Genomic DNA, 18,202 nt, shown 5'->3' on the forward strand with positions numbered 1-18,202 from the left:
TCCCTCAAGGATGCTGCGATCTCGCGATCGCGGAAATGGACGCAAAATCAAGCAAATTCTGCAATATTCTGAGGAGCTTGCAATCGCACATCAAAATCGCAGCAGTTTTTCCGCAGGTTTGATCCGGGACGCGTCACGTGACGTCGTCACGACGCGCGTTCGTCCGAAGCCCTCTTCGATTCTCGTGCGTCGGACACGAGCACAGCTGAAACGTCTCGTTTACCGACAAACGTCAATGCGAAACAGCGTGCAAGGCAACTATCAAAAATAAAAAACTCAAATAGGATTTTCTTTAGTACACGAAAATATGGAACGGAAGGAAACGACTGGTGTGGAGACTACGTGAGAGTTCTCTAGCAAGTTGTTCTTTTTCCTTCTATCCAGCTGACACCGACTCACTTAAAGGAGCATAAATGTTATTATGTTATTTGTCGTGTTATGTAATATTCCGTAGTGTAGTATTGCATCTCTCAGTCTCACCGTTTTTGACTTGCCCGCTCATTATTGCATTATGAAAATGCAATCATACTTTTTATAAAATGTATAAAATACAAGTGACATTTCGAACACTTGATTCTTGGGTGCTCTACTATACAACTACACAGTATGCCATATATCTTAATCAAGACTGTAGTGAATTTAGTGAGAAGCATAGTTTTGACATTTTTTTTTTATTTGAGAGAGGGGCAGTGCTGGCTTGGCAGTTAAGGCTCTGGGTTACTGATCGGAAGGTCGGGGGTTTACGCCTCAGCACTGACAACCCAAGTTGTCAATATTGGGCCCTTGAGCAAGGCCCTTAACCCTCTCTGCTCCAGGGGCGCTGTATCATGGCTGACCCTGCGCTCTGACCCCAACTTCCTGACATGCTGGGGTATGCGAAGAAAAGAATTTCACTGTGCTGTATGTGATCAATAAAGACTCATTATCATCATCATTATCCTGAAGTTAAAATCGCACACGCCAGTGAAACACCGCATAAGCACAGTCGAAAGTGTTTCAAGGTGCGCATACTTCCGCAAGTTCCTATTGATATAGTGGTTGTAAATAGGAGCTACTAACCAATCATCATCAAAGCACAGGAGGTGGGATTTGTCTGGGGAAACCATTCATGTACCACAAACTGGTTGAACTTCTTAAAAATGTACTTCCATGTCCTAGATATATCATATAGAGGGGGTTTCTCAGTATGTGAACTGGGATAACTCACAGAAATAGCTTTAGAGATGACTGTCTCACTGAGAGTTTATAACAAATGCAGTCCCTTTACAAGAGAAAAAGAACGAATGGTTTACAAATGGCTAATCACACACTCACTCTCACACACACACACACACACACACGTACAGCCTAGCGGTAGGCAGGCGGGTTCTGGGTGTTCTTACTCACCCTGTTTGTTGTGCAGTTGCTTTATTGCTGGGGAGAGCGGGATGCTGGGGGCACCTGCGTGAAAAACAACTGCAATTAAAAGGGCTTTGGAAAACAGTGCAAATGCAGCACACAGATCTGCAGGTCTGCAGCGGCACTGACCCGCGTCCCAGACCGGTTCCCGTGGTCGGCGCACCCTTTTAAGCCGACTCCTTAATGTACTGTGCATCACCAAAATCATGTGGGCTTCTATATCAGTCTTCGAGGAGTAAACCTACTCCAATACTCCCGAATGCGAGCGAGTGTCGTGATCACCGATGTAAAGGATTAACACTAGTATGGGATGGAATCTAGCGACACTGTTAGCTGATTCTCATTCGCCTTCGTTTACACATTAGCACTGATCGTTACTATCAATGCCACAGCTGCTACTCTGAAAAGCAGGAGACTCTTTCCTCCCACCCAGCTACCCATCTCTTCTTCCTTCTGTCCTCAGCCCTTCCTCGTCTCCCGTGGCTGCTGCTCCACGGTGCTGCATTTCCACTGCACTTTTAACTGCAGTCATCTTTCACAGCCGGGACAGATGGAGAGCACTCAGCCCTATTCATACCCAGAAGCCTCTGCTCTCCCAGCCCTGGCCTTACTTTGTGTGTGTGTGTGTGTGTGTGTGTGTGTGTGTGTGTGTGGGAGCAGTTCAGGTGCGAGACTCCTACCTGCCTTCCTCCAGATCTCTTCGGGCAGGTATCCAGACGGAGGCCGATGAAGGAAGTCTCGATGAATGTCTGTTACACAGAGTGAGACAGTTTCTTTACAAGATTTTGGTTGAGACTGCCATTACACTAAAAAAGCTAAACGCCGAACACTGATACATAATACAAGGACAGTTTTTTTTTTTGTTTTTTTTTGCTGGACTATACCTTTAAGTGTATGGTTTTATTCTACACACTGATATAATGATTTTTTATTTTTTTTTGAATGGCTGAGAGTTGATCGCTAATTAAAGCTCATTAAAGCTAAACCATCATCGATAACCTCCTCTGAAACGTCATCGTAATGACAGCGATGGAGAAGACTCGAATCGACAGGAGCGCCCACCTTTCTTCATATCCTCCACGTCACTGTAGCGCCGGATCCAGTGGTTCATCTCTTCACGGTCGGCCTCCTGACAGCGGCGAAGCACGGTCAGAGAGCGCCTCGTCTTCTCCACCATGTCCATAATGCAGTTCAGCAACTGAACAACACACACACACACACACACACACACACACAGAGAATATTATTCTACTTCTACATTAATCATTTTGAACAAAACTGTCTCATTCGTCTTATTAAATCGGTGCTGTAAAATCTAAATCAATTAATATATGCATATGATACGACACATAGGGTTAAAACATATGAATGCGGACTGAGCTCAGCCAGATAATATCACAGATGAATCAATTGAATTACTTGAGAATGCGGAGAAATCGTAAATCATGATCAGTAGTAAAATATGATCGATTGTGCAGGTGTAAGCTGAAGGAAACTGAAGGGAGACTGAAAGAGAGAGGTGTATTTATGGCTGATCAGAACAGCACCTGTAGCTATGGGATGATATGCTGTAAAAACTTCCTGCTGTGTTTGGCGTGCGTGTGTGTGTGTGTATGATAGCAGCGCCGGCACGAGGCTTTTAGTTCAGAGCGGCACAGTGTTTGTGAAACCCATTAGAGCTGTCCAGGTGCGACCCTAAGTGCTTTGTAGGATGTGTGCATCTGCTCAAATGTGTTTGTGATTGTGATTTTGTGTGTGTGTGTGTGTGTGTGAGTGTGTGAGTGAGACAGTGGTGCTGTGAGTGTTTTAGTGGATAAACACAACAGAGCAGTAACAATAGTGCTGGAACAGCTGAGAGGATCCAAAGCGATTCCTCCTGCCCCCTCACTCTCTTTCTATCTCTCCGTCTCTCTCTCGTCCTTCCTCTCCGTCTTCTTCTGTCCCACTCGTCCACGTCTACCTTCTTCCTTTCCTTCACCCACTGTGCATCCATCTAACCATGACTCACTCTCTTTCTCCCTATCACCCATCCCCTCTTTTTTTCTCCGTCCCTCCATCTATCCTCTTTATTCCTCCTGTCCTTCGTCGCTCGTCCTCTCGTCTACTCGCCCTTCTTTTCTTCGCATGTCCCTTTTTCTTCGTCGCTCACCCACCCTCTCTTCAGCTGCATGCTCTCTTTCTCTTCTTTTCTTTCTGACCAGACCAAACTTCATTTCCAACGGAATCTGTTGTAGTAAATTTGTACTAGCTATTTTTGAAATAAATTTTGTACCCCTTTCTTCTCTCTCTCTCTCACCCTCATCTGTCTCACTGCCAACCTGTCTCACTCTACTGCGGTCTCCATTTCAAATTTTTGTTCTCCCACCTTCATTCTTATTCCCTAACCACTCTGTCTCCTTCCATTACAGTTCCTCCATTCCTCAGTGTGTGTGTGTGTGTGTGTGTTTGTGTGTGTGTGGGACACAAACATCCCCTATGCTATCTCTCCCCACCTCTTTCTCCCCACCTCTCTCTCGCTCTCTCTGCGTATGTGTGTGTGTGTGTGTGGCTATATTTATTTCAGCGGAGTGTTTCTAATTTGGCCGAGACCCAGCACAGGCCGGTCGCTCTCCGTGACTGCAGCCCGTGTCTCAGCTGCTCGGCCCAGCTGGATCTCCTCCGCTGGGTCCTTCATTCCATCTGTGCCCCTTTTTAACTCGTGCTATATATTTGTGTGTGTGATTTTGTGCATGTGTGTGTGTGTGTGTGTGTGTGCAGCAAGTAAGTGTTGTGAGTCTGAGAAGACCTTAACTCAGTCATCACACAAGCTCAGCTTCTTTCTGATCTTGCTGTACTCACTCACACACACACACACACACACACACACACACACACACACATTCCCCCTCACACCCAACAGAGTTACCAGGTGTGTGAACATGAACCGATACGCAGACGTACGTTATCCAGGTGCTTCCACTCCTCAGCCCACTCACGGTCGGTGAGCCGGTGATCGATGACCTCCTCCTGACGCGCTCCATGAACAGCTGCAACACACACACACACACACACACACACACACACACACCTGAATGAACATGTGGATCAGAGAAACTGCAGCCCTAACTAAATCAACTCTCCTGGTGCAGCAGGCAACAGCTGCTTCCCAGATATGCCTGGGCCGCATCATTTTGGTGATGATGTCGTGAACGAAACACCATGGAAAACGCCATGGTTGATTACACGAAACATTGGCGTTAAACCGGCGACAGCATTGCATCACAACTCGTGAGCGCTTGACTACTCGATTCTGCTGCTGACTTCTGAAGTCATGAATCCGCAAGAGTGCTTCAAATCTTTCAGAAGTCTTCGAGGTAACAGGGGAAAACTGCATCTCTGTTTCTCGGTGTGCCTGACCTGTCTGTCGGTGGCGTTCGCGAGAGTCCCTGTGCTCGCCGTGTCTGTAGGCGTCTCTGTAGTGATGGGCCATGGCCATGTCCTCCAGGCGGTACTGCTGTGGGCCAGGGGCGCTCGGGTGGGCCAGGCCATTGGGAGGGTGAGTGGGCAGGCCGTTGGGAGGAGCGTGGGCTGCGATGCCGCTGCTTGGACTGAAGCGCTGACTTGGGCTGACTGTACACGGCCGCTTGGCCATGTGCTCGGTGTGCAAGGCATCCCTCTCACCTCCTGCCTCTTTGGTCCTGGACACAAGGACAGGGACAGAGGATTAAACTCTAGCACTAGCACATGTTCTTAGAGACCTCGCGAACTCTATCAGGAAAATTTCACATTCGGTTCACTGGGATCTATAGTTTCGTGCCACAAACCTGCTGTGTGAATTCATTCACATCGAGGAGCCACGCTAGCATTTTGCGGAGAAGCCTTCCTCTACCGGTGTGGAGGACAGAAACGGTCAAAGACGATTCGAATGACATTACGACCAAACATATTCATGACAAACCTCAACGTCGAACGCAACAGCTTCAGAAATACCGCGAGGTGAAAATCTTCTGCACCTTTAATTCGGAGCAGAGCCAGAGAAGCAGCTGCATGTCTCCCTAATGCGTCTCTCTGTCTCCGTCGCTCCACACGCCGGGTCCAGCTGTGTGCCATATGCATGCACTTCTGTGTAGATCCCACTTAATCTCCATACCTCTCTCGATCTCTCGCATTATTTCACTCTCTCCCTTCTTTCTTCTCCCTCCATATCGGTCTCCTTCTCTTCCGTCTCATTCAGCACTCGCTTTCTCTACGTTCATTTCTTCTCCTCCGTGCATTTCTCCAACTCTTGACCTCAGTATCTCCCTCAATATCTCGTGCTGTTCTATTTCACGTTCTCTTCACCTCTCTCTTTCTCCCAGTCTTTTGTCATTTCACTCTGTCTCTCTCTCTCTCTCTCTTCACCCTTGTCTTTATCTCTTTCATCATCTCTCTCACTCCTTCTCCCATTCTTTCTTGCTTATTGAGTTCTCCCTCTCTCCCCAGACTCCCTCCCACTTTGTCTTTCCCTTCTTTTTTCTCCCACTCTCTTTTCGCACTTTCTCCATCTCCCATCATCTCTCTCTCTCTATCTCTCTCGCTCTCCCTTACCACTGCGCAGTGTGAGCTCTCTCTCTGGCAGATGTTCGATGACACCGGTGTGTGTGTGTGTGTGTGTGTGTGAGCCATCTGGCCGGCCTGCCTCTGAAATTAATCTGTTTAGCTCAGCAGCGTGTTCAGAGGTGAAGCGTCCTCGCCTGCTCTGACCACAGCGGCACCAGAATGTGTCCGCATATGCGTGTTTAAGACGTGTTTAGGATATATGCATACGGCGAAGTGTCCCGGCGTCCCTGCGTCATTAATATAAGGGCTAATGCTGCTCTATCCAGCAAATCCATACAAGATTGTGACAGGTTTAGGGGAAAATGAAGAATCCCCTCTTTGAGATGGGTATCTTGGGTATCGTTGGTACTTGGAAATGATTCACAATGACTGTACTGTAGGTTAAAATAACAAGTAGCTGTGTAGACGTTAACATCGAGCTTAAACCGATTTTATTCCTTCATTAAATAATAAAGTAATAATAATAATTCCTAGTATTATTTCCTTTAAAACTTTATTATTGACCACTTCTATGTATATTGTGTGTGTGAGTGAGTGAAAGAGAGAGAGAGAGAGAGAGAGAGAGATGGGGAGAGAGAGGGGAAAAAGCCAAAAATATTCGCCTCTTAGTAAAATCCTGCCTAATATCTCACAAATCAGAGCAGCAGCTGGAGGTGTTTGTTACATCTCTCTCTCTCTCTCTCTCTCTCAGGATCAGAGGTTCAGGACATCACCATCTGGACACATCATAACATATGGGCAGCAACCAGGGCACTCAGCGAGAGAGAGCGAGAGAGAGAGAGAGAGAGAGAGAGAGAGTAGACAGTGGGCAGTTTGGTCTTTAAATCTGCTTTTTTTTCCAATAGAGGCTCTGTGTGTATGTGTGTGTGTGTGTGAGTGTGTGTGTGTGTGTGTGTGTGTGTGTTCTATGTTCTATCTCAAATATAACACGCACACTGGTCTGTATGATGGTTGGTAGACCACATTATCTTACACCCGACATTCTAACCCTTCTGTAGTAAAATTAATAGCACCCTATAATGCTGGTGCTATTAAATTTTTTTTTTACACATTTAAAAAAAAAAAAAAAAAACTAAAAAAAAAACTAAACAGAACTCTGTCAAAACGAGGTAAACCTAGGTATACTGAAATGAATTTCCATTTTTCAGACTTTTTCAGCCAAAAGAGGACAGAGATAAGTGATAAGTGAGGAAACAATGGGCAGAGAAATGAGAGAAAAAGAATAGATAAGAAAGGAACGACAGCACACACAGGTGAGACTGGATGAGCAGATAATATGAGACATTTCCCTCTCTCAGCGTGGGTGCTATTCAAAGCAGGACGAGCACTGTTCACGCGTTTTGCTTTACTTCACTCCACATGCTGTGTGTTTACACCGACTACGTTTACACGCACATCAATATTCCGGTATTAATCTGAATATGGAAATATTCTAATTAGTACTGAGTCGTGTAAACACCGCAATCCGATTACCCGATTCAGATCAAGACGTTATTCTGATTCCCCAAATTAAGATTCCCACCCCTGGAATATTCCTGTTTTAATCGGAGATTTGCTGCATGTGAACACTATTCAGAAAATCCACTGAAAGGAGATCTATGTGCATACTCGTTCCGCAAAGAATTGTGGGTGCGAACAGATGCGGAGCTGTAGGCGAGGTATTTAGGAATGGCAACTCTGGCAAAACGGACGCATTTATGTATACAGGAATACTCTGATGCCTGTGCGCATATAAACATCGTATTCGGAACATTCGCAAGCCGGCTGTACATGGAGTTTGATGCGCATGTAAACATGTAGACTTGCGGCTACATGAGCGACAGCGACCTTTGGCAAATAGATGTGGGCGTGTCCAGCGACGCCACAAAGCTGAGAAAAGTTTAGCGCTGAAAAGGAGCAGCGACTACCAGCGGGAGTGAAGACAGTAGAGCGCACGTGATCCTGCGAGTCCGAATTGTTTCGTGGACCCAGACAGTCCGGCGCTTGCTCTTTCACCGCAGATAGATGGCTGCAATGGCGAAGAGCTCACGCTGCTTTTCCTTCATCTCGTACGATATGATATGAGATATATATATATATATATATATATATATATATATATATATATATATATACACTGGTGAATTTTATATACAAACTGTCCCTCCAGAATGTTTGATTTTAGCGGCAAGAAAACTGATTTTTTGTCAAAGGTGGAATGCTGGTTGCGCCACACACCGATAAATGTTGCTATGGCAACCAGTAGTAGGAACGCAGACTGGCGACTTGCAGCGACAAAACTGCTGTATGTCCGAACGTACCTTAAAAACACCTCACCCCCGGGCCTTTGCTACCTCACTCAATAATTCCTTCACAGCTTCAGTCATTCAGACATTTAGCAACTTGCTTGCACTTTAAACCTTTCCACTCACTCACTTACTCACGCGATCCCTTCCTCCCTGTTCCAGAACAGGTCCAATAACTCAGTTTTAGTGTAGAGAATGTGTGTGTGACCATGTGTGCGTGTGTGTGTGAGTGATGAGAGGGTTATGATGACATTTACAGTGCCTGTCTGTGTTTCCACTCTTTCCCTGACTGTAGAGATATTTATTTCCAAGTGGATTTATGGAGAAACCAGTTTACAAAGAGCTGGGGGAAAAAACGCCTGCGTGTCCAGTGTGTGTGTACTGAGTGTATGTGTACCTGTCGGGCGTTCTCCTTTTGCCGTGCTCGTTGAGCTCCAGGAGGATCTCGGAGGAGTCGAGCGGCGAGTTGGCGTTGGCGTCCAGCAGCAGCTGCTCGTGCTGAGCCAGGTACTGAGCAGGGGTCTGCTTGGCCAGACGGGCACAGTGCAACAGCTCCCTCTGCAGGAGGGGTAGGTTAGCCTGTCACACACACACACACACACACACACACACGCACAGGCCGACGGATAAATATACACATATACATAAAGAGGAGCGAGAGAAGCTGAAATTTAAGAAGAAGGAGAAGAAAAGCGAGAGAAGAGTAACGCACACACAAGCAGGGAGAAACAGAGACAGACACGGAGACAGAGAAGGGGCAAAAACATTTACATCCAGTGATGGTTTCAGTAGACTGGCACATTCGAAAGTGGAATAGGAGCCTGGGGGGGGTGGGTCGGGGGGGGGGGGGGGGTAGTGGGGGGCTACTTATATAGTAGCCGTCCTAAAAAAACTGCAAAGCTGAGCAAATATAGACATGAAATAAAAAGAGAAAGTGATAGGAGCGAGTGGTAAAGATGAAATAAACCAGACGTCATCTTTGGCCCACCATGTAGGAGAGCTCTCTCTCACTCTCTCTTTCTCTCTCCTTCTCTCTCTTTCTCTCTCTCTCTCTCAGTCTTTGACAGTGTGACACTCTGCAGCTGGTACAGATGTTCAGGCCTCCGTGACTGATGTGCTGGATGTTACCATAAATCTACCTCTTGGTGAAATATGGTCTCTCTCTCTCTCTCTCACACACACACACACACACACACACACACACACACACAGTGTCTCTCCACCCTAATGGTGCATCCAAATGGAAATCATGGATTTGTGTTTCGGTCAGAGTGATGTGCAGAAACACTGCTGCTTGATATTAATAAACTCTTTGGAACAGCAACATTTCCCCTCGACGTGCGGGTGGCATGACTGAGGAAATACTCTGTATAATGGAATTTATACTGTAAAAGTTTTGTATCGAAATTTTGATTTCACTAGAGTGGGATGCTAGAATCTTCTCCGAAACACACCAGAGCCGATGTCAGTGTAGCGTAACACTCGGCATGCTGGGAGGTGATGCTGGTGTGGAGGCTGATCTCGGATGTGTGAAGATTTAAAGGGAAAGAGGACTCAAAATTCCATTAACCCTCACAGTGTCACCCCGAGCACAGACGGAGGACACTCCCACTCTTTTTCTGTTACATTCTAACTGTCTCTCTCTCTCTCTCTCTCTCTCGCTCTCCTACTGTCTGTACGGGGTGTGTGTGTGTGTGTGTGTGTGTGTGTTGAATCTGAATCTGGCCGTCATCCATCCTCCCTCCACTTGTTCATCACTCTGCCTGTGTGTTTCTGAATTTACCCCATATGGCGTGCCATAAGGAGCAGCTCTTAACAGGAGTGTGTGGCGCACGCGTGTGTGTGTGTGTATGTGTGTGTGTGTGTGTGTGCGTGCGCGCTCACCTTGAGAAAGGGAATGACGAAGGGTCGAAGAGGGAAGTTGGTGGCCTCCTGCAGTTTGCCGTGAAACTCTTCTATGGTGAGAGTTGAATTCTGACACATACACGCACACACACACACACACACACACAAACTGATTAACCTAGCTATCTATACAGACAGACAGAAAAATGATAACACATGCACAATCACATACACAGTTACACATACACGTAAGCAGCTATTTTCACATGAAGAGAACAAACAAGCACACACACACACACACACACAGATTCACCACGAGGCCGAGCAACAGGCTGCGCACAGAAACACACAGACACACACACAAATAAACAAACACAGACTCAGCACGAGTCTGAACAGAATGCTCCCCTCACCCACAAACATACATACACACACACACACACACACACACACACACACACACACAAACACAGACTCACCACGAGGCCGAGCACCAGACTGCGCACCCTCTCCCCTATCTCGGGTGAGATGTCATTGCCAAACTGTTGCAGAGTGGTAAGGAAGCGTTTGAGTTTGCAGAGCTGGCGAGCTCCACACGCCGGGGGCAGCTGCTGCGTGGGCAGAGCCGCTGTGGACGAGCCGGCTGGCCCGTTACTGAAGCCGTTGGGGGTGGACGGAGCTCCGTTAAGTGCGGTTGGCGAGTGGCTGCTCCCGTTCAGCACTGCGGACACACACAGACACGCCCTGTTACAGAAGCCTTCCTCATCCTCACCCTCCTCTCTCTCTCGCTTGGCCCTGAGCGGCACACGCATGCTGAAAAGAGAAAACTCGGGCACTGCGGACAACTCTACACAGCGCCTCATCGCCATGTGATAGTGGCAGCGTGTGTGTGGACAAGCTTAACGCACTCACACACACACACACACACACACACACACACACACACACACTCCACCCAAACACTCGCTGGGACACAGCTATAAGAGGAACTTGTTAAAGAGAGGTCTAAAATAGCACGCGTTGGTCGGCTTCCTCCAGCAGGTGTACGGCTAAATCGGGATACCCGGGAGCAAATTTGCAGGTTTAGGGTTTAACCGTCATCTCCTGTGTATCGCCTTTTCAATTTTCCCTCGTTCCTAATACAAGAAAACCCCCCTGTCTTATATTATGGAGGAAAAACGGACGTCATGGCAGCAGGGCTGCTCCTGCCTTTGCCATTTTAAAGAAGCAGTTCAGCCAAAAATACAAATTCGGGGCGTTTTCTCCAGATGTTGAACTACCGAGACGCGTTTCGTTCTGCACTGGAGCTACAAGGCTAATGCAGCTAATAAGTAAGAGAAGCTTACAGCTACCAGTTTAGCATTCATGTCTAAATCAAGCACTTCAGGATGTCAAGCAAACCTGCTTATGTAACACTGTATGACACACTGACACACAAAATCCGACATCGCAGAACTCAACAAACAAAACAAGAGCAGCCATCTTGAAGCGCGAATAACGTTCTTCCTGAAGTACGAGAGCCAATCAGGTAGGACATGTGTCCAACAGTTCGAAGGAAGAATTATATATTAGAGGTGGTTTGGAGGATAATACAGTTTGCATATATGTGTAAGACATTATATGTGTGTAAATATATATATATATATATATATATATGCACACACACACATTTGGAGACTGAAATGTTTCTCATGATCTTAAAAAGCTTTCGATCTGAAGGTATATGATGAAAATGTTTGAAATCGGTGTTGTAGGCAAAAATATAATCGTGCCAACATATTCATTTCCTTCATTAGAAAACTAACATTTTATTTACAAAAAATATATTTACTTTAAACGGATGACTCGGAGTGAAATATTCTGAAAAGCAGCCAGTAAGAGTCCAGCGTAGGTGTGAACTCCTTTAATACTGTTTAAAAACCATCTCAGGGGAATTCCTCAAGAAATCGGTGGAGAAAATGCCAAGAATATATTTCTGAAATTCTAGGCAAAAAGGGATTTGACTCTGAAGATGCGAAAATATAAAATTATTTAGATTTATTTTGTATTTATTTATTTCGGATAATTCCCACAGTTCCATTTGTGTTGATAAAAATAAAGAATGAGTGTGTGTGTGTGTGTGTGTGTGTATATATATATATATATATATATATATATATATATATATATATATATATATATATATTTTTTTTAAATATGAACTGATTTATGATACGATGTTTCATAAAATAGCCTTGTTTAATCTCTCCGTCCCAGGCTGCACACACACATGCGACTTCATCATGTGACGGTGCACTTGTGCTCTGCTTTTTGTGGCGAGCAGCAAGCACAACAGGTGAAACAACACAGCATGTCATTGCTATATAGGGTAGAGAGATGTGTCCGGCCATGTTAGCGAGATACACCCTGCTTCAAGTGCAGCCTGTAAACACACCTCACAGCACCAGCACTCCGCACAATACGCACACACACACACACACACACACACACACCCTGTCAAGTTTCTTGTGGTGTAGTTCAAATGAATTGCTTGAGAGATTATTATATGAATGGATTTGGATTTCAGTGAGCCTATAATCTTATACTGCAATTGATAGTAGACATTAGCAGTAGTGCTACACGCTCCATGCATTCGTATCACACGGTGTAAGGTGATTACTTACTTGTTGTCGGCGTGAATGACGCATTGCGATTGGCTGCCTGGCTCACGGCAGGTGGTGGGGGTGGCATTGTGGGCGGAGTCGACCTGGGCTGGGTTTTCACATCGGCTGGTGAATCTGGCATTGTTCCGACCTTCGTTTCAGCGCTACCTACAAGAACAGGGTGTGCTTAGAATGATCTGAACTACAACCCCGAACACCTGTACTCCTCTGGGCACGCACACAGACGTCTTTCACAGACAGTAAAATGAAATACGTACCACGTGCGCACATCCCTGGATATTCAATCAGATGTGATTTTCAGCATGGGAAATTTATGTATTTATTTATTTTTATCATGGAAATATACACTCTAGCAAGGTTTGAATATTAGTTGAAGCGAGGAAATGACAGATTATAAAGACTTGTAAGCCTGTAAGATTCCTAGTCGGTAATCTTATAATAGGCTGATTTGAAGTATTTTGACGTACACGATAGATATTATGGACTACATGACACATTTCTATAGCACATACAGAGTGAATACGGATACAGACAGACAGTAGATCTGCTATTCCAATATAGTATTTTGATACCCCATGTAGTAAATTAATGGTACAAGTAGTTTGACAAAAACATTACAAAATCTTATAAACATACTAGCGGGAATTAGCACGGTCATAGTGGCAGTGATCGTACAAACTAAGTCTTTAGGTTTGCTACTAAAGTGAATTACGAGGTTGTAGCATTAAACATTGCTGTACGATGCCGTCTTTGTTTAAGATCGATAAATAAGCAGTAGCTTTAGTTAAGGAAACAGTACATCAACAGCATTAATAAGGGGGAATATCACCTAGATTATACGAGTAGGCAGTACCAAACATTACGCAAAACGAAAAAATCTTTTATATAAACATACACAATGAGGGTCATCACGTACTGAAATTGCCAACGCTCCGCGAGGTCCTTGTGACCCTGACAGCTTAACTCGAAATCTTGACAACATTTAATGGCAAAGCAGATGATGTCACTGCTCTCTTTTCCCAGCACTACACTAATGGATGTGTCTTCATCTTGAGTCGTAACATGTCTCATAGGTTTAGAGCGCTGCAGGACAGATATTTAGAGTGTGTCAAGGCTCTGCGAGTAAATACATTTTGCTTGTGTTGGAAACATCGCGTAGCACCTGTTCTCCAGCTCAGCTGCTGCTGACGGGATCCCTTACTGGCCCCCTGCAAGTCCTTGCATTGCCATCAGTGTCCTCCACCCTGCACCCTGCTCTCATACTGCCCCCCTCGCAGGAGCTTGACTGTCAGTGACAAGTGCAGCTGGATCTGCTGCTGTCCATCACGGAGTTTTTATCCATCACAAAACACACCTCTATCACAGAGTGTATCTCCAGCACAGAGTTCCCATCCATCACTTTCTACCTCCACTGCAGGGACAATACAAATACTTCCCTCACAGTGTGTATATCTAATCCCAGTTTATCTCCATGATACAGTCAACAAACTGTCCATCACAGAGTCTACATCTATCACAGAACAAAGCTCCATTACAGTGTACATCCCTCAAAGAGTCCATCTTCATTATGGAGCCTCTATCACAGAGTCTATATTCTATGGCCATCTAAGATCCAGTCTCCATTCCATTTACCTCAGTCACAGAGAGTAACCTCCACCACAGAGTGTAGCATCACTGACTCTACCTCCATCCTTGTGCCTCCTTAAAGACGACCTCCATCATAAAGCCTTCTTGCATCACGGACACTAACAAAACAGGCAGTTGGTCAGTGTGCTTGGTAGAAATTCTCTAGTATGTCCTTCACCATTCACACTGGTGTATAGACCTCTACACCTCTTCCTAGAACCTTGTTCAGAACCTACTCGAACACCATCATAGAACTTCCTTCAGAGTCTACATCCATCAATAGAAGGTATATCCATCATAAGCGCTACCCTCGATCACGCAGGCGCTGTCATGGGGTCAACATCCATCAGGGAATCTACATCCATCATGGAACCTCTTTCATAGAGGTTTCATCTACCTCCAAAACAAAGACTACCTTCATCTAAAAGCCTCATTCAAAGAATCAACATCCATCATGGTGTCTACCTCACAAATGATGCAGTTGACATCGGATTACACTGTAACACTGGAATTCATGTTGATGCTGCTGCCATCCAATGCTTTCATGGCTTGAATGAAAAGATTGGTTTAGTTGATAACTATGTGTGGAAACCACATGTGGGACTCCTCCCTTCCAAAGACGGGGCATCATCGATGTGACAGGTGAGAGACATTGGAGACAAATCAAGGTAAAAACCTCCACAGGACAACCTTTGCACCTGCTCCCTGCTCTTCTCTCCTCCTTTCAACCCTTCCCTCTCCCAAACAATCACTCTGCCTACACCAGTCACCTTTATCAGGGGCAAAAGGGCAGCTTATCCTCCTGGAAGTTTGTCTTTCTGACCCCTTTCCTCCTCCACCACCTCACACAGAGTTAGTCCAGTCCCTGAAAGAGTATCTCCAAGTATGTCTGTCAGCATGTAAATCCTGTTAAGAGACACGGCTGCCATCGGTCACGAGTCCGGACTCAGAGAGGAGCAGGTTTAAAACTCATTACAGGAGAACTATTTACACAGATGGTCTTGCTATCAGGGCTCATAAAGTGGCAGATCCTATATGTTTTTGAGTCTGCAACATTCTTGTGCAATAATTCTGAGCAACGTACAATGCTGAGACACTAAGGATGCTTGAAAAAGAGTGCAAATGAGGGTGTATGTACTCGTGTGTTCCCAAACGAGTATAATTATATATGTGTGTGTGTGTGAGTCTCTCCATGAGCATGTGTCGAGCAGCAGGCTCTCATTCAGGCGCCTCTTGTCTCAGTCCTGTCACTCACTGTGGATCAGCTGCCTTCTACTCCATTCGCCTGTCACCTTCCACTGGGTCAGCTAGGCCTCCAACACTCCCTCGTCACACACACCCACACACACACACGCTCAAACACATGCCTGGACTGTGTGGTTGTCCAGACCAGGTTCAGAGACACCATCCACCCCCCATCAGCTTCCAGCCCTGATCTCCTATCAGCAGAACTATCAAGTGCAAAAATAACCAAACATACAGGGTCACAGCCAAACTGCTAACAGGCAGATAATTAGTGCTCGACCTTACTTCGACAACAGCTGCACTTGGCTGACAGGGTACAAAAGAACGACTCCTGCAGGCAGACAGAGGGTACTCTACAATCCAGGAGACAAGCAGTAGTTCCTGGGGTTGCAGGGTTGCTGATTTAGTACCACAGGTTTTCAGCTGGATGATCGAGATGCCTCGCATCACCTGTGGTGCATGTTTGCACTGCTCTAACACACCTGTTTCAACTCTGTAGGTAATTATAAAGCCATTTGTGAGTTGACTCAGGTGTGCTAAAACAGGTAAAGTGCTGTAATGAGATACTGCAAGACCACTGCAAGTTCTCGACTCTAAATCTACTCAGCGCTCACGGTCAGTCCACTTAATACTCTACACGGGAATCTGAAAATCAGCGTCATCCAATAGATGTCAGAAAAACACAAGTATTGGGTTGGTGTGCTTGGTGGGAAGTTTCCAGAATGTTCTCCACCATTCACACTGGTGTAGAGACCTCTACACATCCACTTACAGATCTAACTTCCAGAAAAGTTCAGTTCTAACTGATTAAACTAATCAATTTTCTCAGAAGCTCTCTAAAGGCTCTAAAGCCAACTGCTTGTGTTGCATGTTTGGTGGTAAATGGAGTCCCAGCAAACACGGGACATCCCCCGGACGTTGCGAACGTCCACTTAGGTCCGCATTTAGCCCGTTCGCTGGCAGACATTCCGAGGACGTCAGAGGATATCAGATCATAACACTACTGAATGTGTTCATTTCAGCGAAAGTCCCCTAAGTGTCCCGAATGGCCGCTGGGCGTCCTGTGAACGTCCTCTTGAACGCCCGTAGGACGTCAAGGGGACCCTACACATGGACGTTCGGGGGACATTCATAGAGGCCATTTAAGGAACGTCCTGGGGACCTTTATTTTGTCAGCTGGGGCGTTGGTAGTAATTGGTAAATGTAATCAGATGTTTAATGGAGGCTGTTTTGGTGTTTATTGGTTACTGTTTGTTGATGAAGTCTGGGATTTAATGCTGAACATTGATGTTTGATAGTAAATGTTTTTATCTAATGAGCAGTTGATGTTTATTGGAAGTTGCTTAGCCAGTGTCTCTTGTTAAATCCATCTAATTACAAAACCAGATACTGTTACTGGAGGATGCCCGACATCACCTCAGTGTCGAAGCCACAGTTAGTTACATGTTTCCTTTTGTAAATCAAAGCTCAATCAAAGGTTGATGGTGCCAACTTGTCAATCTTTTATTCCTCCGGATCCTACCCTTGGGATTGTGGTCCCTGTTAGCAGTGCATTTATTAAGACCATGACCAATGCCCATGGGCAATAAGCAGAACAGGTGTTAAGAGTTAATGCCCTTGCTGACAAAAATAGCCGCAGGCCAGCATACTGTATGTGTGTGGAGGGAAGGGGTGTGTGGAGCACATTCTCTGTGCTATGGCCAAATGTAGGCAGGTAAAGCCAAACCTCTGTGTCCATCTGTCACCCAAGTCAACCCCATACTGGATCACCAGAGAAAGAATCATACACACACACACGCCTACAGATGTTGGCATTACATAAACAGTCGGCTCCAGCTAAATTTGGAACAACCTGAATTGACCATATAGTGGAATAAATCACTGTTGTTGGAAAACAAATGGTTTGAAGTAGTTCTATCACCGATAGACCTGGTTGTGTTTGAGCGAAGAGGACAACAGATCATTTAGTTCCGAAGTGGTTTAGCTAAATGCAAACACAACTAAACAATACATCAATCTGGTATACCAGGACTTGGAAGTCACCTGATTCCTATGGGACTTTCGCTGTGTGTGACTGACGCTGCAAAGCATCCTGTTTGAAACACAGCCCTTAATCAGAACCTAATTTGCTCCTGGGGGGAATCCTGAACCCCCTCATCTCTATTGGCAACTGCTGCATACTCTCCCAGGGGATTCTGGGAGTGTCCAAGCTTTGGCTAAGAGGCCCTGAGCTCCCAACAGTTGAAAGACAGAGAGAGAGAGAGAGAGAGAGAGAGAGAGAGAGAGAGAGAGAGAGTCATCTGCCCTGCTTTGCCTCCTTGTCACTATCTACCGTGGGATTACAGACAGCTGTTTAATCTGACCAGCTAAAGGACAGGGCAGAAAACACACACGGCTCTGGATTTCACTTTAATATGTCCACAGTGTACAAACCCCATCTGTGCGCCCATTGTGGCTAAGGACAGGAAAACTCTCACCATGAGAGAGAGACAGAGAGCGAGAGCGAGAGAGAGAGAGAGAGAGAGAGAGAGATAATGAAGTACCTCACTCTCTAGACAGTCT

The 18,202-nt window shown here is 45.7% G+C and overlaps 1 protein-coding gene across 3 annotated transcripts in view; it reads right to left on the reverse strand.

The window, feature by feature from the left end:
* cbfa2t3 (CBFA2/RUNX1 partner transcriptional co-repressor 3) overlaps positions 1–18,202 on the reverse strand; it is a 54,887-nt gene that overhangs the window by 4,590 nt on the left and 32,095 nt on the right. For 2 of the 3 annotated variants that reach the window (XM_053616844.1, XM_053616846.1), the window contains exons 2-10: positions 12,770–12,916; positions 10,586–10,827; positions 10,146–10,235; positions 8,659–8,840; positions 4,795–5,075; positions 4,339–4,424; positions 2,461–2,596; positions 2,079–2,147; positions 1,387–1,440 (exon numbers count right to left, since the gene is read on the reverse strand). In XM_053616844.1, the coding sequence (XP_053472819.1) occupies positions 1,387–1,440; positions 2,079–2,147; positions 2,461–2,596; positions 4,339–4,424; positions 4,795–5,075; positions 8,659–8,840; positions 10,146–10,235; positions 10,586–10,827; positions 12,770–12,916 (1,287 nt within the window). The remainder of the gene's footprint in view (positions 1–1,386; positions 1,441–2,078; positions 2,148–2,460; positions 2,597–4,338; positions 4,425–4,794; positions 5,076–8,658; positions 8,841–10,145; positions 10,236–10,585; positions 10,828–12,769; positions 12,917–18,202) is intronic. The other variant, XM_053616845.1, reaches the window with a different exon arrangement.

This window comes from Ictalurus furcatus, chromosome 27, assembly GCF_023375685.1.
Source record: "Ictalurus furcatus strain D&B chromosome 27, Billie_1.0, whole genome shotgun sequence".
NCBI classification, from domain to species: Eukaryota; Metazoa; Chordata; class Actinopteri; order Siluriformes; family Ictaluridae; genus Ictalurus; species Ictalurus furcatus.